The following is a 16737-nucleotide window of genomic DNA, read 5'->3' as shown; positions in this document are numbered from 1 at the left end:
ATGTACAAATAATTAGCTCCCTCCTGATTTGTTCTTAATTCATGATATGTTCAGAATGATAGTGTTTGGATTGGAGGTATGATTTAATTCATTGTATTTGAGTGTGTCAGTGAAAGTATGGACAGGAAATAAAATCATTAAGATTTTACTCACCATCAGTAAGACAGTCTGTTACTTCATTATCGAAAGCACCAGTGCTAACAGTGCTGTGGAACCTTCCAGAGGTTTTCCTTTGCTTATACTCACATACTGTTATGCGTTTATTTTTACTGGTATCATAACACACATGCTGTTTTGTTACTTTTTTTTTTTAAACATTTGCTAGTGTAAGGCAGACATCTCCCTGTGATGTAACTGTTCTTTCTGAATGTCATTTTCTTGCCTGTGTTTACTGTGAATTCACCATATTGCATTTCACGGCTCCCCACCAATTCCCATCTTACTGTATGGTTAGGTCATTTCCAATATTGTGCAATGATATTTCCAATACATGCTGTCCTTTAGGAACCATCCATGTTGGTAGATCTTGGCTAAGGCGTCTAATGATTTTCTTAAGAACTTTGGAGTCAAAATTGCTGAGTAGAGGATATGCACATTTTACATTTGGGGACAAGTGCTGCGTGTTTCCATACAGCCTTTACGGCTTGTTACCCTGGGTCTTCCCACATGGGTGTCACGAAGTTGTCCCTGGGGGTCCTGGGCTGAGCCTGTCCCCTTTGCCTGTACACAAGAGCTGTGAACTCACCTTGCACCCTCTGATTGGGGGCTTGGTGAGCTAGTCGCCAGCAGGTGGCTTTTAAACCTGCCAAGTTCTTGAGGTTTTTTTTAGAAAATCTCGATATACATTTTCTCACCAAAGCCTCTTGAAGCAGCCTGAAAAAAGGTGGGGGCAGGTTGGAGTTTGGGGGTTGAAAGGAGTTCTGGGATTGGAGCTCAAAGACCCAGGTTCTGGTCCCACCTCTCTGCCTCTCATGCACTGTGAGAACTGAGAGTCAGAACGCTCCTATCTCAGCGACTTGGTTTCTGACTTGAAAGGCAAGGGCCCACTGAATGCACTCAGGGGTCCTCATAGCTCTGTATTATCAGATTTGTTGATCCTCATTTGGTGAAGGATTACTAAAATGCAACTGGGAACAGTTGGTATATCAAAAAGGCCAGCACCAGTTCATCTTGCCTTTTCAGACTATCTTGTAGGTCCAGTTTACCTACTGACAGTGAGGCAAAACTGAGTTGGAACAACATCCTGTCTTAAAACTATTTTAACAAAATCTGATTTTTAGACAATTTTAAAGAGGGGGCCTGTTTGTGGTTGATTTGGAGGCCTCATAGCCCTGGAAGTGAAGCTCAGTTCTTGCTGATTTGAAGTAGTGTGGGATCTGTTGGAGTGAGGAGGCATGAATAATTTGCAGTGCACACAAGGTTACCAGGATACTAGCTGGAGACAGTGCTGATCAACAGCTTGCTTTCTTAAGCCTTATTTACAAGATGAATTCCCTTAGATAATCCTAATTGAATTTCTCCATATATGGAGGTATGTGTTAAAGAGCAGTGATTGAGATGGCATCCAGCCAAACACTTCACATTTTGCTTTGTCTAGACATTGAGGCTCAGAGAGGTTAAGTAATTTGCCTAGGGTCACACAGCTACCATGTGATAAAATCTGGATTTGAATGCAGACATTCTGGTTCCAGATATAGTACTCATTCAGGAGAGATGGAACAGGTCAATTATAACTATTGTAACTAGAACTTTCTGCAGTGATGGAAGTGTCCTATATCTGTGCTGACCAATATGGTAGCCAGTCACCTGTGGCTATGGAGGACTTGAAATGTGGCTAGTGTCCACTGAGGAATTCTTCATATTTTAGATTTGTAATTAACTTAAGTAGCCACACATGGCTAACAGCCACCATGTTAGACTGCACAGAGACAGAAAGTTGAGGGCTTAGGGGATAGCGGGAGGTAGAGGGGGACTGGCTGTGTGCTCCTGAGCCAACCTTGGTTCAGGGAGCATGCAGAGAAGGCTTCCTGGAGGAAAAGCCACCAAAGTTGAAAGCTGAAATGCAGCCAGAGGTAGGGCTGCTCCACCTCTGGAGGTGAGGGATTTTTCAGTGGACTGGCATGTGAGGGGAGGAAAGGCTGGGGCACCCAGTGGGCGGTCTGGGCGGAACTGGGCATGGGGAGGGCAGTGTCACTGAAGACACTGGGCATTAGAAAGGGGAGAGGAGTGTCATTAATGAAGGTCCCACAAGTCATCTTTAAGGTTTTTAAACCTTACCCTGAAGGATGTGACTATCCAAGGGTTTTGAGCAGGGACCCTAAAGGCTGAGGCTTTGGTTTTGGAAAGTGTAATGGGAAGAGATATATGGGAGAGACCAGAGGTGAGGGAAACAGGGAGAGGCTGTAGCTCAGGCAAGTAGAAATTGGCTGAAGCTGGATAGAATGTTCTAGAAGGAGGCACTGAAAGACTTGAGGATTGATGTGATGTGGGGTAAGAGTGACAGTGGGTCAGAGATGCTGCCCTTGGGAACCCAAGTCTGGCATTGGTTGGTAGAGGGAGGAAGCATCTGTCCCTACCTGTGGGGAGTCCAGATCCCTGAGCATGAACCATCAACCTTTCTGGGAGGACCCATAGACAATGGACAGAAGCCAGCTTATCTTTGCTGGCCATCACTTACCCACTGCCCCCCAGGCCATTGCAAAGAGGTCAGGAAGAAACATCCCCCCTCCTGCCTGATTCCACCATTGGCATCTTGATTGCCAGAGGCCTCCATAGGCACACCCCTTTCTCCAGTCACTCAGCACTGAGAGTGCCCCAAACTCTCAAGAATTTTGAGGACCCAAGAAGAATCATGCTCTGCCAAGGGTATGTCAGGTTCTGCCTGACTCTGGGAGGTCTGGTCACCTCAGCTCCCACCTCCCAAGCACCTGATATGGGCGAGGCGCTGAGCTTATGAATTTCCAGAGATTATCTCCCTTGGCCTCAAAATAACCCTTGATTTTCCAAGAGGAAGCTGAAGCTTTGGGGTACAGTCACTTGGCCAGACCACACAGTTGGGCTGGAGCAGCGATGGCACCATCCCCCACCCCCACACCAAGTGGTGTCCCTGAGCAGCTCCGTTCTCTCTTCTGCTGAGGAAACAGGCCCAGCACCCAGCTTGCCACCCTCTGCAAACTGCTCGGACAGTGTGGAATCCGCCAGAAACAAACCCTAAGGTCCCAACCTCTGACGCCTTTGGGGGATTGTCAGGCTGATCGAGTGGCATCTTTGAAAACCTTAAGCAGCTGAGCACACACTCATGTGGTGGCCCCCACTCCTGGGGTCCCAGAGAGAATTCTGTTCCTGCTGCCTGTAGCTGAGGATGTCAGGTGACCTTTCAAGGCAAACCCATCCAAGTTTCCCCAAGTGGGGACTGACTGCATTCCCAAAGCATGCTAACAGCCACGCCCACGCACTGCCCCTGGACATGGAGACTGGGCAGACTGCCCCTGGCAGGCTTGTTCATCAGGACCAAAGCTTTACCACGTGCCCTCTTGATGCGCCCATTCTTCAGCTAGGGATTTCTCCTGCGGGGACAATCACAGAGAGGAGCTGCCTCCCCCAAAGGATATTTGTCACATCAATGAAAAAGTAATCAGCACCCACATGCCCCGACACTTGGGGACTGGTGAAATGAGCAATGCTGTGTCTGTGCGTGGAATGTTCTTGCCCATTAAAGATGATGACCAAGCTGAATTCACCCAGGGGAGATTCTGGGCGGGACTACATGTCCCAGAAAGTAGGAGAAAGAGAAGGGGAAGGAGATGGGCCTTTATTGGGTGTCTCCTACATGCCAGGTCCTGTATGAGGACCTGTCCCATAGGTGAGCTCCATGGCAACCATGTCCTTGGGGTGAGGAAGGGGCCCACCCTTGTAAGTTCTTCTAGAGGGAGGGAAAGCCCTAAGGTCACACAGCAAAACTCTTCCACGGGTGCTCGCCTGCCAGATCATGCAGGCTTGCTCTATAAGGTCGGCTCCATGGGAGCTGCAGAGAGGAGCTCCCCATGCCTGGGAGGGAGATAAACTGTTATCAAAGCTATCTGAGTCGCTGCAACGCCAGTGGCCACCCAAGGGACTGGAGTTTGGTTTTGCCTGGAGTACTCCGGCTTCTCCCTGCTCAGTAACACGAGGACCTAAGGGGCCGCTGTTTCCATAGTCAGCCACAGGGAATGGGCTTTTAATTTGCCCAGTGAACAGTTACGGAAGCCAGCAGCTCGGTCCCTTATTGGAGATCAATGGGCTGCCCGCCTTGTGCCAGGCACTGGAACCGATTAACTCTGTGGCAAGTTCTGTGTTTACCCACATCCTCTCTGAGTGCCCAGGCCGTGGGCAGGACCAATAACTGAGCGGGTGATGGTAGAGCCTGTGAATCCAGGCTGTGTGCGGGGCAGGGGTTACCAGTTTGGACATAGGGTCCAAGATACCCTGCCTGGGTTTGAATTCCGGAAGCCCTGCCACTTACTGCCTGTTTCCTTTGGGACATGTCACTTTACTCTCCTGAATCTCAATGGGACTGCTGTGGCGCTGCAGTGTGGGGGAGACATAGGCAGCGTGGGTGACACCTGGCAAAGTCAAACGCCCCTCTGATGCTGTGCTGGACGACGCTGGTGGGGAATGGTGGTGGTGGGAGCCCAGCGTGGGGTGTGCATGGGAGTGGGGCGAGCTAGGCTGGTGAGTCTGGGAGCATGGAGGGTGGGGAGCCCATCAGCCTGGCTACGGTGTGAGATAGAGAGAGATGGGCCCAGAGGAGGGGCAGGGCTGGCGCCCGACAGGATCGGCACATCAGGAAAGGTGACCCCTGCAAGCTCATGACAGTCCTGCATCTGCTGATGCCTTGGGCAGGCCCAGACACTTGGTCACGCTAGTGTCCAGTCAAGACATTTGGGCCCACCTCTGAGAGGAGAAAGGCACGGGCGGGTTTGAGCTGAGGGTGGTGTGTCTGTGGCACGAGGTTCTGAGTGTTGCCCCTGATGGAAACCTCTCTTGTCTGCCTTGTCCTTGTAGGACCAGCTGAAGCAGTGTTTCTCCAGGCGGTCCCCCGAAGCCAAGGACACTGACACCCTCGTGCAGGAAGCCAACAGCCAGTATGGGACGTGGACGGAGCAGCACCCGAGCGGGGAGAGGTAGGGCCCCCACTGCGGGCGGGCTGCAGGCGGGCTGAGGGCAGGCTGTGGGCTGGGAGTCAGTATGATTCACCTGCCTGTAGTTTGCTGGTTTCTCTACAAGTCCTCACTCAACGTCGTAGTATCTTGGAAACGACAACTTTACACGAATGAACATCAAGTTTTAATTAATAACTTTTAATCACTTCATTTCATCATTTCATTCAATGGGAGGGATTTTGTTTTTTTCATCAAAGTTATAATGAAGCTATGTTGTGTGTCACTGTTGGGGAAGCCACTCTTGCTGTAAAGGTTTAGGAAGTGCCAAAAATGACTAAGAAAAGAATATATGAAATATCCAGGACAGGCAAATCCACAGAGGCAGAAGGTGGATGAGTGGCTGTCAGGTTGGGGGGCGAGGGACAGAGAGTGTCGGCTAATGGGGAGCAGGTTTCCTTGTGGGGCCTGAAGCTGCTCTGGAGTGATGTCACAGTGGTGGATGTGCACCATTGCCAATATGCTTAAGTGTCCCTAATGTAAGTTTAATGTTACGCATATTTTACTAGCTTAAAAAAGATTATAAAGAAAATGAAAACCACCTGTCATCCCAGCACACAGTCATAACTTTCATTATTTTTTGTTATTGTTGTTGTGTGTCTTTCTAGGCTTTGAAAATACATCTGTGCGTGCATTTAGGGACATACTTATAAAGACTCTGCTTTATAAGCTGTGTCTATATTTAATATTAATGGCCTGTAGGGCCCTCATTTGTCAGCCTGGCTGGGAGGGAATTTATGAGGAAGGCACATGCCTGAAGTTAGGACTGTGGCCTGGATTCTGGAGGGAGGCAGGTCTGAGTCCCAGCTCCACCCATGCTGGCTGTAGGGCCTGGGGTGTGTCAATTATACTCCCCAGATTTTATGTTGCACCTCAGAGGAAGGGAGTGCCACTTACAAAAACAGCCTGGGTGTATCGATCACATGTGCTAAGCACTTAAATAGGTTAACATTTAGGCCTGTTACCCCTGCGCCTCCCCATATCAGGTAAAAACTGAAGAACCCCCCATAGCTAGGGGTTGTCGGGAGGTAACCTGTGCAGAAGTTAACGTAACTACGTTAAACTACTACGTTAAACTACGTAGTAGTTTCTGGCCTGTAGTAGGAACGTTATGTATCGTTTTTGCTCATCACTTCTCTTGGGTGGGATGGAGCCCACTGGGGACTCTCTGGCCCCCCCAGGTGGAACCCACCAGGCTCTCAGCTCACAGGGCCGTGGGAGCACGTGGTCATGGCACATGTGACTTGGGTTCCATTTCCACATGGCTGCTCACCATCTATGTCTTTCCCGTGTAACTCAGTTTCCTCATCTGTGGGTATCATGCCCAGGGATACTATGTGTATGTAATTGAAGTGAGCTCAAACCCAGGTCTCCCCTCTCCATCCCCCGTACACCTAATGGAATATATCCTGTAGCAGTCACTGTTGGGTGGTAAAGTTGGATGGAGATTGGTAGAATTGAAAATGAGTAAAAGAAAAAGCTGAGCAAACTGTACAATATCTAAAGCTTATTTTCTTCCTAAACTGTGATACGTGTTTAGTAAATGAACCCAAATTTCCCCACAAGAGCATTGGGTCTCGACTTTAATTATCACTGTGTGTGACCCTGGGAGGCCTGTCCTCTCTCTGGGAATTCCCACAGCTCTTACCGAGAGCCTGGTGAGACCTGCCTCCAGGACCTGGGCCCTCACCTGTCAGGGGGTGCCCCCTTGTGTCTCCGACAGGCACTGCAGCGCCCCTCAGGGCCATCCGCAAATCTCCCGTCCTGGGCAGTGGTGCCATCTGCTGCCAGCTGAGTGGTATATCCCTCATTTCTTGTAGATGTGGCCTCATCCCACTCCACACTCCAACATTGTGTCTTTTCCAAGTGATACAATCATTCCAGAGCAGACAGAAAGCATGGTTGTGCTCCTGGAGTGAAACGTCAGTGCACCTGGGCTGAAGGTTCTGCTCAGGGGTGCAGTGTGGGGGTATCAGGGCAGATCCTCCTATGGGGGTGGTGTCTGGTGTGCCCCACCACCTTCCTCAGGGTAGGGGGTCCCTGTGCCCTGGAGGCTTTGCTGTGCTGTTGATTTTGTAATCTGTTTTATTTATTTTTTTTTTGCAGGGGAGACTCTTAATTTAATGACCTGTTTTACTTATAAATTTTCTATCTGATGTGGTTCCAATATTCAAATTGATGCTTGAATCCATTGTAGTGAGAAGAAATTCTAGAAATCAAAAAGGCTCCAGGGCATGGATTCTGGAGTCAGTTCTGACCTTTGGGCAAGGCACTTCACATCGCTGTGCCTCAGTTTCCTCTTTTTTTCCCAAGGTCAATATTTAACTTCATGATGTTAATCAGTCCTACCTTGTAGATTTGCAAGGGTTATAGAATCACAGGATAATCATCATAGGAGTGTGGAGAGGATAAAGTGACAGTTTTTCTCAGGGCACCTGGCACATAGTAAGTGCCTGGTAAATTTTTATGGAGTGAATGCATGGATGGATGGGATTACCCTTGCCCCCTGCTGGTAATTATTTGATCTACCTCAGCACTGCCCCACAGAAATATAATGCTAGTTGCAAATTTGAGGCATGTGAATTAAAATGTTCTGGTAGCCACATCAAAAGAGTAAACAGAAACAGATGAAATTAATTTTAACAATTTAAATAGAAATGTTATTGAATCCGATAGAGCCAAAATAGATTACTTCAACGTGTAATTGATATAAAAAATTAACAAGATATTTTACATTCTTCTTCCACTCAAAGTACTGGCAATCAGTGTGTACTTCATACTCACACACATCTCAGCTCTTACTCGCTACCATGTAAGGGCTCAAGAGCCACAAGTGACCAGCGACTCCTGTTCTGAACAGCTCAGGCTTAAAGGGTCTGGCATGGCTCAGGACTGGCTCCTCCCAGTCCACACTTGTCCAGGTATGCAAGAAGCACCAAGGCTGGCACATCTTGTGCCCCCAGGGCTTCTCCTACTGGGTGTTTCGTCTCTTGTTTCCTGGCTTATAAAGCAAACCCCACACCCTGCTTACTGCCACCTCCTTTAGTGAAGTTCACTTCCCTAAAAGCACTTGCATGATCTTCCTTTCTCACAGCTTGGCCCCTGAGTCCCCATCCCCAGACAGCAGTGCTGCTTCGGTGCGGAAACAGCCCCCCAGCAGCCGCCTGTCTTCGCTGTCCTCCCAAACGGAGCCCACCTCGGTGGGGGACCCACACGACTGCTTGAGGGACCAGCGGAGCACCAGTGTGGACCGCTCCAGCACTGACCTGGAGTCCACTGATGGGACAGACGGTCTGCCCCCACCGGATGCCGGCTCTGCAGCGAGGGTAGACGACTTCTCCTTCATCGACGTAAGTTGGTAACCGGGAGCATGTGTAAAACAGCCATTTCAAGAGTCATGCTAGTATGTTCTGGTGAATTGCCCCTTTTTGGGGTAGAATCTGTGTCTGGGGCTGTTGTGGTGGGCACAGAGGGCACAGTCTTCGATATAGGGCTGATGTCTGCAGGTAGCTTGGCAGACATCAAGCTATCATGCCAGCTGCGTGTCTTAGAGCACATGTTTTCACCTCTCTGAGCCTCGGCTTTTTCATCACGGGTAGCCAGCACTGCGGGTTTCACAGTGTCAGATACAATCACGTGTTCAAATGAAAGCTAATCTGAGCCCATCTGTCAGGTAAGTGAAAGTCTGCTCTTAGCCCTGGAGGGTCTGCCTGTGACTTGTGATTCCAGGCGTGCAGATGCTGGAGTTTGCTCAGACTGATTCTGCTGGGTGCCATGGGTCTTGATTAGGGTCCATGACGCCAGCGCATCCAAGTCTCTCTGTAAATGGATTATGATGGTTCCAGGAAGGGGAGCCCCTCAGGCATGGGCAGTCAGCCCTTCTAGTTCCCAAATGTCTCCTGCTTCAGCCCCTTCCAGACTAGCACCTATCCTGCCCCATGCCCCAGGGCTCAGGCGGATTTTCCTTTTAATCCCTTGAAATATGGGAATGTCATTATTTTCCTTCCTTGACAATAAAGTTTTCTCCTGAGGATGCAACATCTAAATGATGCAAAATCTAATCAAACCTTCTCTCTCAGTGGTGACGTCTTGTGTCCACACTCTTAGGGATGGCTAACCAGATCCCACCCCCCCCCACCTCAGACTGCCACTGTTTGGGGAGGCAGCTCCCTCTAGGACCTCAAAGGAGATTTCATCCCCAAGTATGGTCAAGATCACTTGCTTGCACCTCTGGAGAAGCACAGAGATGGGGAAAGAGTCAAGTTCAATGTCCATTGGGGAACTCCACTACATAAACATGACCCAGCATGCCCACTTCTCCAAGTGGACTACAAGGTGATATATTCAGTTATTCATTCAACAAACATTTATATTGCTCTGGTTTCCATGCTCATGATGTCACTGTATCAGAGCACAATTTACTGGATGCCCCTTCCTGATGCTAGGCAGCTCCTTCTCAGTGCCCACTGTAAACAACAGCAGCAGTATCAATAGCCACTGGTCACTGAGTGTTGGCCCTGCCCCATGTGCATGCTAATAAACCAAGAGGCAAAAATTCCTGCCCCACTTGCAGCTTAGGGAACTGAAGTGGTCCCTGAGTGACTCAAATGTGAGTGTCCCTAATTACAGGCCCAGCTGCTTATTTAGCACTTGCTGAGGTTTATGTGTGATGCCTTCCATGATTTAGATCTCCCCAGGGGGCTGATTGGCGGCTGAAAGAGGAGATAAGGCACTAAGGAATTATGACCTTGCTAGCCTGAGGCTTCTAGGGGCTGGAAACGGGACAAACCCCCCATCAAGCCTGCCCCTTGGTGTAACTCCCTCCAACATTCTCTGCATCTGAGAATCTGACCAGAGAAGTGGGCCTTCTCTTGGAGCAGTAGATCTTTTGTGATCTCTGTGTCTCCCGCACTGGACACCATCATGACCCATTTGGGAAGCAGCTATGCAAATATTAGCTTCCTCCCTCCTATCCCGATAGGGTGTCTACCGCTTACCAACTCTGGAAAACAATATGCTGAGAGTCCCCTGTCATGGCTAACTTAAAAAGCCTTGGGCAACAGAAATTCTCCAGAGTGGACCTGAGAGCAGGAAACCAGTATCTCATGCAACATGAGCTGGCCAGCCAGGAGCTCCTGTGGGCCCAGCTCTCTGCTGTGAGCCTTGGTCAGACACCACGTGAAACCAGGGTTCTCCGTGGCTGGCTTCTGAGTCTCTCAACCACCCTCAAATGGGGATGCTTTATTACCCCTTTTTACAAACAGGGAAACCCAAGCCCTAAGAGCTGAAGTTCAACACTCCATGTTACGCATCTGGGATTTGAACCTGGAACTCCAAGCTCTTCACCTCCATCTCCTAGGAGATCACTGAGCCAGTGGCTACCCTTTCTCCTTGCTGGGTCCACCTGAGGGCTCTGCACCACACACCCCTTTCATTTCGGAAGACAGTGATCTTGGAAACCATCACTGACCCTCCAGCCACCTGTGCTCAGAGTGTTTGGTGCTTAGTGCATTGATGCACCCCCTCTCACCTGCACCCTGACTTGTAGAGGAACCACCCTGAGACCTCTCAGTTCATGGACTCTGTATAAATAAGGTTATTGTGAGGATTGAGTTAGATGATGTTTTCAGTTATTCATTCAACAAACATCTATTGAATTCCTTATGTACCTGGCATTGCTCTAGCTTACATGCTCAGGTGATATCCTGGGGGAAAGCATTTCCACGGAGTGTCCACCATGTGCCAGGATTTTTGTCATCAGTCTAAGTGGTATATTTCATGGAGAAATTTAGGCTTAGGGTGTCTAGGTCACTATTAAAATGCAGCAACAGTGTCCTTGTTAGCACCTCAATAGTATCTCCTACGTACCCCTCTCTTGGGTGGGGCCTCAATTAATGGTTCCTTGTTTTTTCCCTCTTCCTCCCTTTTGCACCAAAGCAAACCTCAGTCCTCGACTCAAGTGTCCTGAAAACCCGGGTGCAGCTCAGCAAGAGAAACCGCCGACGGGCTCCCATTGCCCTTCGGCGCAGTCGAGTCATCGAGTCGGACAGCAGGTCTCCCTTGGAGGAGGAGGCGGACAGCATGTGGATGTTCAAGGACTCGACCGGTACACCTCTCCATGGGTCCCTATGGCGGGGAGGGTGTGGTTACACGCTGGGAAGAACTTTTCTAACTTTGAAAACTGTAGGACATTCAAATACAATTACATGGGAAACTGATTTCTTATTCTGCACAGTTTGTTACAAACTAGGTAAAATTTTTTTGGTAGATATATTAATTGGGGCTCTACATGTCAGAAGTAGAGAGACACAACTTAATAGGATTTCACATTTCTCTTTTTGTCATTATTATATCCACCCTATACTCCCTTTAGGCTTGTTTGCTGTTCTTTTCTATTTTTTTGGAAGATTTATTTTTATTTATTTATGCATGGAAGAACTGGGGAATAGGCCAGAGGTGCAGGGGGGAGGGAATGAGAGGATTCACCAGAGACAGAGTGGGGAGCAGAACAGGCGAATCTACTGAAATACACTGCTGAGGGGAGCAGCGGGCGAGACTGGAGAAGAGGCCTGCTGCACCACGTGAGTCAGCTCCCTGGCTGGGAATTGAACTCAGGCCACAGTAGCTGGTGATCACTTCATAGCGCTGTGTCTTTAACCCCTGTGCCACCAGGGAGGCCCTGCTGGTCTTTTCTAGATCCTTGAGTTGAAAGATCAGTTCATTTATTTCCAGTCTTTGTTTGCTGAATTTAAGACTGTGTTTTTCTCTGAAGACTTCTTTGACTTCTTTATCAAAACCTGAACAAGGCCCCCAGGTGGTCTAGTGACTTGGATTCAGTGCTTTCAAAACCTGGGCCAAATGGGACTCTCTCCCAGGAGAGAAAGACTATCCTGGCTCATTGTCACTTCTTCCAGCAACAGGCAGAGTAGTGAAGAACGTGAGGCAGGTACCTGAGTTTACCTGCCTGAGACAAGGGCCTTCCGTGCAGGGTGTGTGAGGCCCGCACAGGGGCTGAGTGCCCACGCCTGGCACATGCACTCGGTAATGTTGCTGCTGACGACTTCAATGCCCTTTTCTTTGACACAGAAGAAAAATCCCCCAGGAGGGACGAGTCCGATGAGGAGGAGAAGCCACCCAGAGCTGAGAGGACACCTGGCAGCCACCCGCAGAGATTGCCCATGTTTCCAGGCGTGGACCCGGCCGTGCTAAAGGTAACCACACAGCCCAGAGCTGCCCTTAACTCGGCGGGTCTCAGGGCTATTTCCCTCCTTATGTCCCTCCTTCTGCTTCCTGCCTTCTTTCCCTCCTACCTTCCCTTCTTCTCTTTTTCTGAAATAGTTTGAGTCACAAGAAGTTGCAGAAATAGCACAGGGCGTTTCCACGTGCTAGTCCCCCAGCTTGCCCCACTGGCGGTGCCTCCATGACCGTCATCCTTAATCAGAACCAGGAACAGGCACAGTGCTGAGAGCCACGCCACCAACTTACTTGGATTTCCCCAGTGCCCTGTGTTTCTCAATCTCTGTTTTGTCTTTCTTGGACCCCCCAAACCTGTGCTCATTTTGGAGCACAGGTAGCTAGGCCTCCAGGTGCTCATCTATAAAGGGCCTGAGAGTCCACTATCAACCTCAGGTCTGCAGAGCCCTGGAGTGGGTCTTGGGCCACCCTGGGTGATCCCACAGTTAAAGACAGTATGACTTTGGGCAAGATGACCTTTGACCCATGGACCTTTGCTGTGTTAAATGGGGACAGACTGTCTCTACTTTGGAAACATGTCATGGACCTTGATCCTACAGGGTCTGAATGCCGGGTACTCGGGCGCAGAGCTGCCAAGCGGACCCAGTGCTGGTGTTTCCGTTTTTGGAGGCTGTTCCAGTTTTGCCAGGGAGACAAATACCCCCTACTGCCCCCCAATCCCCCTCCTTTGGGAATTCTGGGCACACAGTGGAATTCTTAGTCATTCCATTCCCTGCATACCAAATCCACCGTGCATTTTTCCTGTGGGAATCTGATAGTCAAATTCCCTGTAATCTATTGTATGGGCACCGGAGAAAGGCGCTTAAGAGCTGCACCTCAGTCTGTAAGACAGGGCCGTGACCTCCACCCCAGGCTGCTCAGGGAGCCGAGGAGACCATGCGCTGCTGAGGACACCGCAGATAGTGACTTTGAGGCAGAGATCATGTGGATTCTTGGTCATGGCTACTTGGCTTACAAGCTCCCCTGAAATTTTTTTCGCCCCCAAGGCCAGGTAGCATCTCCGGCTGTCCTGGTGTTTCCTGCCTGGGTCCATTTAGATGCTGGCACCCCTGGTCACCATGTAGCAACACTGATATTTGACGGGACCTGTCCCCAGACAAGGGCAGTTGACAGACGCGGCTCTCTCCTCTCCACAGGCTCAGCTGCACAAGAGGCCAGAGGTGGACAATCCCGGCGAAGCCCCCGGCTGGGCCCCCCAGCCCAAAACCCCCAAGTCCCCCTTCCAGCCTGGGGTGCTGGGCAATCGGGTACTGCCCTCCAGCATGGAGAAGGATGAGAGGTGAGGTTGTCTTGGGGATGAGGGCTCATCCCCTGCCACACCCGGGGTTCACGGCTTGGGAGGTGCTTCCCTAGACTGAATAGAAGGAAAGTTTCAACATTATTTTTTTCCTCTAGCAGGAGGTTTCATTGATGTGAGCTCTGGGCTCTCTGGTATCTAAAATACACAAAGAGAGGGCCAGGCAGCCAGGAGTCAAGGCAGCTGCCTCAGTTCCCTCCTCCCTGCCTGGGCACGGAGAGTTGGTACTGCACAGCCCTGCCCACGAGGAGGGCTCCATCTGGCTCACCCTTGACTCACGCTGGCTTTGTGGTTTCAGATCAGAAGAGCCCTCCCCGCAGTGGCTAAAGGAGCTGAAATCCAAGAAGAGGCAAAGCCTGTATGAGAATCAAGCTTGAGCAGGTATGAAGGGGCTTCGGTTGGGGCACCTGGACAGAGCCCCCCAGGAGCAGGCAGTGTGGACAGGGAGGCAAAGCTTCAGCCCCACAAAGGGAGCCTGGTTGGCACAGACTCGCTCACTGTAGGGCAGCCGGGGTGGTAGGATGGACATGGGTCCAGAGTCAGAGAAGTGGGCTCTGTTCTGTTTGGTGAACCCCCTCACTGTCTCTTCATGCCCGCTTTGTAAAAAGGAGACCTTCATTGGAGCGCCCAATTTCTGCTTTCATACAGAACCTGGACAATTGAGTTAATTTGAAAAGAATGATAAAAAATCGTGCAATTAGATATGTCCCATTGTAGGTCCCAAATGATGGAACATGTTCAACTTTAGTTTTCCTGCCTGACCAATGGGGTAACGTGCCCATGGTGCTGAGGGTCCTCAGGGCTCACATAAAGTGCTGTCCATGGGTCCTGGGCACAGGCCCCTGAGGTCCACACTCCAGGGAGGAGGGAATCGAGGCAGCTGCCCTGACTCCTGAGGCCCACAGGAGACCCCATCCGTTATCCACAAACTTGCCAGCCAGAAAGTTCTAAAAGCAAAGCGTTTCCATCACTCATTAGTCACAAGACCTGATGTACATGGATGTCATTCTGTGGGGACTGTAGTTTTCCCCACTTCATATGAATATCCATGCATTACATTGCAGGTATGGGGTGGGCTTAATTATGGCGGTGTTGTGTAATTCATATGAACATAACACATGCTACATAATATTTCATATATGTGTGCATGCTGTATGGGTATGTATTTAAATACATACATCTGCGTATACATCTATGTATATATAAATACATATAATGCTCCCCCCCCAATTCTGGATTCCCAAATCTATACTCAGGGGTCTTTTGAAGGGATCACTCAAAGCCTGTGTTTATTTTGTTTAGTGTAGGATAGGAGTATGTCAGTTAAGCCTCCAGAAATCCATTTGAGGAAACTGAGTCTCAGAACCAAGACTGACCTGAGCCTGAACCTACCTTCCACTATAGCCAGCTGCCCACCATCTCCTCACCCCATCTTGCAAGAAAAAAAAAAAATAACAGTTTGTGGCTGTCTTGGGGACTCACAGAAAAAGTTCTCAGACCCCATGTCTCCACTCCCAGCCCTCTACTGACACGAGGACTGTCCCTTCCTCTCCAGATGGGGACACTGCCACGTCTACTTAACAGAAGCCTTAACTGTCAGAATCCGAAGACAAGGCCACACTGCTGCGCTGCCTCCCCCGCCCCTGGTTACCTGGCTGGGCCCTCCGGTCGGTCACTGAGAACACCTGCTGGCGCTCTTGCCCTTCTTCTGGCTGTCCCTGATCCGGGCAGCTGCACCATCCCCTGCAAACACTGGCTCATCTCCCCAGAAGCTCTTCAGGCGGAGAAAGACGTCAAGTTGCCCAGCACTGTCCATGGGGGTGGTTTATTTTTAATGTAAAAATGTGCGATTCCATCCGCCTTGGACATTGGCAGTGGTTCCAGAAGCACCAATGGAGGCTGGACTGTCTCCCTGGTTCTGTAAGACATCTGAATTGTGGGAGCACCTCTCCCCTTACCTCAGGCTGGGGTCTTTTTTGAAAGGACATTTCCAAGAAAGAAGAAGCTATTTGTTTCCTGCTGTCATTTTGGTCCAAGTCAGTAGCACCAGGTGCGGGGGGGGCTTGATTACTTCTCAGCATGTTTCTTGTCCCTCTCGAACAATCAGCAGTTGTGATTTTCAAACATACCCACCCTCCTTCCAAGTGTGTCTGTCCTTCCAGTGCGGCCGTGTGTATAGATGACCTATGTTGCTGTATGTCAATTTTGTTTGCTTGAGAAGGGGATATAGCAATAATCCAGCCAATTTTCTTTGAGATTTGGTATGTATATATGTTTTTACGTTGAAGAGTAGGAGGAGAGATGTGTGAATAGTTTGAAGAATCCAATCATCTCAGGTTATCTTGTCCCTACCCAAGCCTTTTAAAAATTTGGATTACCTGCCTTGTATATATTTTCCTGGTTTCTTTTCATTTGAGCGCTGATTTCTTGCGGGGGGGGGGGTGACCTTTGTCCCTTGATCTCAAGGGTTCATAAACTGCAGCCCAAATGGCAGTGCCTTTCCCACCCAAACAGCAGACTGGCCCCCAGAACCTTTCTCCAGAGTCTTTTTTTTTTTGATCATGACTTGAGTTGCTGGCATGGAGGAACTAGTCCAGATTAGCTTCAGAATGAACACATGGATGAGAGTTCTTTTCGTTCTCACCTCTTCATTGTACCCAACCCCAACTCCACCTGATCAGGTGCTTTCTTTATGTCTAAATGCAGGAAGCAAGGAGCTTGCTGAGCGCTCTTCTATGGACAGGAGCCACCTGGGCTGGGGACTCTAGACAGAGGTGTTGGATGTGAGGCCACCAAGTGTCTAGACCTGCCTTATCTCTTTTTCTTGATGACTCTAAGCTCATGCCTAGGAATCCCCAAGACCCTTGCAAACTGTAGACATTCTCCTCTGTCCTTTGATTTGGAAGCCCCCAGTACCAGCCTCCTCTACCCCTGAAGTCCAAGGCGCCAGGAAGGCACCACTACCCACCCCTCCTAGAGTTACTGTAA

General features: G+C 49.7%; 1 protein-coding gene across 2 annotated transcripts in view; it reads left to right on the top strand.

Moving 5' to 3' along the window:
• LOC311184430 (uncharacterized protein KIAA1671-like) overlaps positions 1–14126 on the top strand; it is a gene marked incomplete at both ends in the record, with an annotated part of 80953 nt that extends 66827 nt beyond the window's left edge. For both annotated transcript variants that reach the window (XM_084254457.1, XM_084254456.1), the window contains 6 exons: positions 5044–5162; positions 8293–8548; positions 11136–11304; positions 12285–12409; positions 13589–13731; positions 14048–14126. In XM_084254457.1, coding sequence (XP_084110583.1) covers positions 5044–5162; positions 8293–8548; positions 11136–11304; positions 12285–12409; positions 13589–13731; positions 14048–14126 — 891 coding nt within the window. The remainder of the gene's footprint in view (positions 1–5043; positions 5163–8292; positions 8549–11135; positions 11305–12284; positions 12410–13588; positions 13732–14047) is intronic.
• Positions 14127–16737: the final 2611 nt, after the last annotated feature.

This window comes from Talpa europaea (genome assembly GCF_964194135.1).
Source record: "Talpa europaea genome assembly, chromosome: 14".
Taxonomy (NCBI): Eukaryota; Metazoa; Chordata; class Mammalia; order Eulipotyphla; family Talpidae; genus Talpa; species Talpa europaea.
The sequence above is the reverse complement of the archived record's forward strand: the minus strand, read 5'-3'. Positions and strand labels throughout refer to the sequence as shown.